The 5,377-nt window shown below is 39.4% G+C and overlaps 1 protein-coding gene and 1 pseudogene across 1 annotated transcript; both read right to left on the bottom strand.

Annotated features, from left to right (window-relative positions):
* Window positions 1-688: 688 nt before the first annotated feature.
* On the bottom strand, window positions 689-1,579 carry LOC114467934 (uncharacterized; the record flags this gene model as incomplete). The annotated part of the gene is made up of 1 exon (XM_028454473.1): window positions 689-1,579. A coding segment is annotated over one exon (891 nt), but the record flags the coding sequence as incomplete, so codon positions are not given.
* Window positions 1,580-2,681: 1,102 nt separating this feature from the next.
* Window positions 2,682-4,488, bottom strand: LOC114468889 (peptidyl-prolyl cis-trans isomerase FKBP8 pseudogene; annotated as a pseudogene).
* Between the last annotated feature and the right edge of the window lie 889 nt (window positions 4,489-5,377).

Genomic DNA, 5,377 nt, shown 5'->3' with positions numbered 1-5,377 from the left:
ATTTGTATTGATTGATAATTTATTTTTTTCCTTCAAAAGCCAGCTTTAGTCAAGTTATTTACATTTTCTTAGAAGTCCTAATTTTAGATCAAAGCTCCACATATGGCATTACACAGTGAAGGATCTGATCAATCAATCAATCAATCTTTATTTGTATAGCGCCAAATCATAACCAATGGTATCTCAAGGCACTTTACAGCAGAGCAGTCTTAAGGACGGACTCTTCATTTTATGGATACACACATATGCATATATACGTATATACACATACATATGTATCCCACACCCAACATGAATTCATCATGGCGGCAAGGAAAACCTTCTGTTAAGCAGCAGGAACCTTGTGTGGATCCCATTCCTATGATGAACAGCCATCCACGTTATGCTGTGTTGGGTGTGTGCAGAGGAGAGGGTGGAGACAGAGTTGTTGAGACTCTGTAACTCCACACTGAGGATCCCACGGACCTGCAAGACAAAAGCCAGAAGGAGTACAGGAGCAAACACACAAGGGAAGAAGCAGACATAAAGGGAGTGTTTGAGAGAGGAATGGGACCCTCTCCGGTCCCTCTCTAGCCTAAATGACCTCTCTCTTACCGCCCTCTCCAACCTCTCTCCAACCGAGCATGCCAGACCCCCCCACTGGCAGTCTATGCCTATTGCATCTTAATTATGAGCTATGAGCTGGTTCCTAACTAAAAGCTTTACCAAAGAGGAATGTTTTGAGCCTAACCTTAAAGGTAGAGAGGGTGTCTGCCCCCCGAACCGTGGTTGGTAGATGGTTCCAGAGAAGTGGGGCCTGATAACTGAAAGCTCTTACTCCTATACTACTTTTAGAGACAAATGGAACAACGAGTAGTCCAGCATTTTGAGAGCGTAGTGTTCTGGGGGGATTGTATGGCACTACAAGCTCCTTGAGATAGACTGGTGCCTGTCCATTTAGGGCTTTATAAGTGAGAAGAAGAATCTTGAATTCTATTCTATATTTTATGGGAAGCCAATGCAGAGAGGCTAATACAGGAGTAATGTGATCTCTTCTCCTAGTTTTAGTCAGTACACGTGCTGCAGCATTTTGAACCAGCTGAAGTGTCTTAAGCGACTTGCTCGGGCAGCCTGCTAAAAGAGAATTACAATAATCCAGTCTAGAGGTAACAAAAGCATGGACTAGTTTTTTGGCGTCGCCCTGAGACAGGATAGATCTGATTTTAGCAATGTTACGGAGATGAAAGAAGGCAGTTCTTGAAGTTTGTTTTATGTGAGAGTTGAAGGATAAATCCTGATCAAATAGAACCCCAAGGTTTCTAACAGTTGTGCTTCGTGCCAGAGTAATGCCATCTAGGGCAGTTAGGCTAGCATAGGTTTCTCTAAGGTGTCGTGGGCCCAGTACAATGACCTCAGTCTTGTCTGAGTTGAGAAGAAGAAAATTTTGGTCCATCCAGGCCCTAATGTCCTTTAGACAGGCCTCAAGTTTAGATAGCTGATTTGTCTCACCTGGCTTCATTGATACATACAGTTGGGTATCATCAGCATAGCAGTGAAAGTTAACAGAGTATTTTCTCATAACATTACCAAGGGGGAGCATATAGATACAGAAGAGGATTGGACCTAGCACAGAGCCCTGAGGAACCCCGTAGCTTACTTTAGTGTACACAGAAGACCTATTATTCACGTGTACAAACTGGTACCTATCAGATAGGTAGGACCTAAACCAGTTTAGGGCAGTCCCTGTGATTCCAAGTAATTTCTCTAATCTCTCTAGTAGAATATAGTGATCGATAGTGTCAAAAGCTGCACTAAGATCTAATAAAACCAGCACTGAGAGTCGTCCTTCATCTGAAGCCCAGAGTAGATCATTAGTTACTTTAACTAAAGCAGTCTCTGTGCTGTGTTGAGCTCTAAAACCTGACTGGAAGTCCTCGAACAGGCTGTTGTTTTGAAGAAATTCACAGAGCTGAGCCGCCACGACTTTCTCAAGAATCTTTGAAATAAAAGGAAGATTAGATATAGGCCTGTAGTTTGCTAAAGTGCTGGAATCAAGAGTAGGTTTTTTGATTAAAGCACTTTGGCATTTGGTTTGTTCACAGGTTCCAGTCAGTTTTGATTTCTGGTTTATTGTTCACTGATATTAAATGTTGTAAGAAATGTGTTACAATAAATATCATTTTGGACAATGTTAATATTTTTGTTTTCTTTCCACATTAATAAACACATTTGGATAATGTTCTTAAACAACTGATTATTTTATTTTTCTTTATTGTACATTATATTAACTGTCATCAATGCCTTTAATGGTAAAACAATATATTTTCCCTTTGGTCTGTATTTCCATCATAAGTTTGGTCTTAAATTTTCTTTAAGGTGGTATTAAAAAGTCTTAAATATATATTCTTACATTCTTCCTACCTGTAGTCACCCTGAATTTATCATCATCATGCATGTAACCTATATGAATAGATGCTTGTAAAATAAAAATGTACACATTTAAACATTGTTTTTTTGCATTTAAACTTTTATTAAACCTCAATTTCAGATGCACTCCTGGCAAACAACCATATTCAAAATAATATTTTTTTAAGATTACTTCCCATTTGTTCACCTACAAAATGCATCTTGTAACTGTAGAGGATGATGACATCATTTGTCACACATACATAGCAGAGAACAGAGAGTGACAGTGAGGAGGTCATAAACTGATAAATATTTTCACCCTCATGGACCACATGGTCAGAATGCACTGCCAGATGTGCTCCAGTGTGAATCACTTTCTAGCACAGATGGCCACAGACAGAGCGATGCCGCCAATGGCTACTGCAGTGGCACCCAGCAGCCACTTCCAGCTCAAACCCCATGCTGACTTGGCCTGACGTTTGTGCGTGCTGGACGGGTGCTCCAGCATCTTCTCATCGTCCTCGCTGTCCTCACTGTGCTTCTTTATCATCGTGGAGACCTCATCGCAGATCTTGTTGTTGCGTGGCTCCAGCTCCAGGGCCTCCCGTGGTGTTTGAATGGCCTCTGAGTATTTATCCTGCAAGGCCAGCTCCTTGTCCATGTGGAAATGTGCTTTCACATTTTCAGGCTGATCTGTCAGCACTGCGCTGCAGCTCTTTAGCGCTGCGCTGCAGCTCTGTAGCGCTTCATCAATGTGGTTTAGTTTCACCATAGAAGCATCCATGGTGTTAAAACATTTTACTTTCACTTCCACCAGCTCGTTCTCCTTTTCAGAACATATACCATCTTTAGAAATGGACTCAGGCAGCGTCAGGTCTGGAGCATCAGTAACTTCCAGGAGCGTAATTTCAAACTCAGCTGCTGTCGGAACCTGGAGGAGCACCTTCTCTCCCACTCCCATGAGTTGCACTGCCACATCCAGTGCCCGGATCTCTTTCCAGTCTCCCACAGTGAACGAATAATCCGGTTCATCGTCGATCAGCATCCCATTCAACAGACGTGTTATTAGATGAATCTTCACAATCTGTCCACGATGCGGCCTACTGTCTCTTCCTCCTCCAGCCTGCAGCACCTTTATCAGTAGATGACCATTTCCAAAGATATCGAACCACTTATCATCAGGCAATTGGGGGTCAGTTTCTAAAATCTTGGACAGATCCATGTCAATATTCTCATTCCATGTCTCCATGACTGGTGCACTATCACTGCTTTGGTAAACAACCTGAAACACAAGAAAACATATTATAAGTACTACTGAAACAAACTAGATTACCATTATTAGCTGGCAGCTTCGGAGCAGGGTTGGGGTCAGTAAAAATTGTAATCATGTAATTGATAATTAAATACAAAAATGGTGAAGTTATAATTGTAATTGTAATTTTAAAAATCTGTTGCTGTCGTAATCTCATTAAATTCTAGTTGAGTTAAGATAATTTACTTTGTAATTATAATTGCCTTTAAAATTCTATAAGAAATGTCAATTATTACTTAATGCAAAACTGGTGAACCATGTTCTACACATATGTAGTTAAAATATTATAAAATGTTTATATCAAGCTTTTCCACATTTTACCATTTTAAAAGTGTATTTTACAGCTGACTTAAGACCCGTTATCAAATGAGATGCTAACAGAAGGCTAACACAAGAGAAAGGTTAACTTTTATTAGGTTATCTATTTCAGGCTCAGTATTTCTGAATAATTGTAAAGTAAATGAGAATGCATTGTAAGTGTAATTGGATTTCTGAGGCTAAAAAATAATTGTGATTTAATTGTGATTGGAAAAAATGCTGGTCACTGTAATCGTAATTGACCTGTTGTTGGATTGTCCTTTGTGCCAAATGATGGTAGCACCATGAGATTTACCGTTTAAGAGTAGCTTAGGGGCTGTGTCTCAGGATGTTAATTCCGGGATGTATTAGTCTTTCTTTGAATCAGGGGCTGTTCCAGTTGTTTCCTATTCTCTCCTATCTGCAGCTTTGGGCTTTCACACTCGGTCTGTTTTTTTTCTCCTTATGAACTGTCTGCTCTATGGGCTCTGGGTTTTTAGTCCTGCATTTAGTTCTTTTTTTTGGAGTTCTACTTTTTGCTGTTCCTTTGATGTTCTATGACGCGGAGTTCTTTCTTGGCATATCAAGGGTTGTTCTAAACTCCTCAGTGGCCACGGTTACATGATGTTTTTTTAATTCAGAATGAGTTATTCTGCATTAAATAATTCAGAATTAAGTCTTCTGCTTCATGTTTACATTGTAATAGTAATTCCCGACCATGTAAACCTGAGGTTTACATGGAAAACAAGTTTATTTGGCTTTAGTTAATTAATACTTTTTTATTTTAGTTTTATCAGCTTAAGCAGTGTTTAAATGTGCTTTATATATAGACTTAACTTGTACACAATGGTGGTAATAGTTTAAAGTTAAAGTCTGGTTTGTAAAGGAGTGAAGCTGGATTAATTACATTTAAACTGGGGTTAAAGTAATTTATCAGATTTACTTAAATTTGTTTGATTTTTTTTTAAGGTACTTGTACTTTTTGTGTTAGTGTATGTGTGTGTTTTGCTCTTTGTCCTTAACCTAATAATGCAAATAAAACAAGTTAATTATTGAGTAGTTGTAAATTGTGCTATAATACATACTAATGCTATACTATCATTCTCATTTCATCAGAAAATATCAAACAACGACAAGCTTCACAATGTCAAAGACATGAAGTAGCCACAGAGCGAAGCTGTGACTGAGAACATCCTCTACATCAGAGGTCTCATTCTCGCGGCCCGCAGGACAATGTGAAAATGTAATGTTAGTGAGGCCCGCGTGTTTTATACTGTATTGTAATGACGTGACTTGAGCCGTTATCAAAGATTTATCAGCCTTTAATGGAAGTCCTTAAAACACGGGTGTCGAACTCCAGTCCTCGAGGGCCGGATTCCTCAG

This window comes from Gouania willdenowi, chromosome 8 (genome assembly GCF_900634775.1).
Source record: "Gouania willdenowi chromosome 8, fGouWil2.1, whole genome shotgun sequence".
Classification (NCBI taxonomy): Eukaryota; Metazoa; Chordata; class Actinopteri; order Blenniiformes; family Gobiesocidae; genus Gouania; species Gouania willdenowi.
This window is presented reverse-complemented; position numbering and strand designations above follow the sequence as displayed.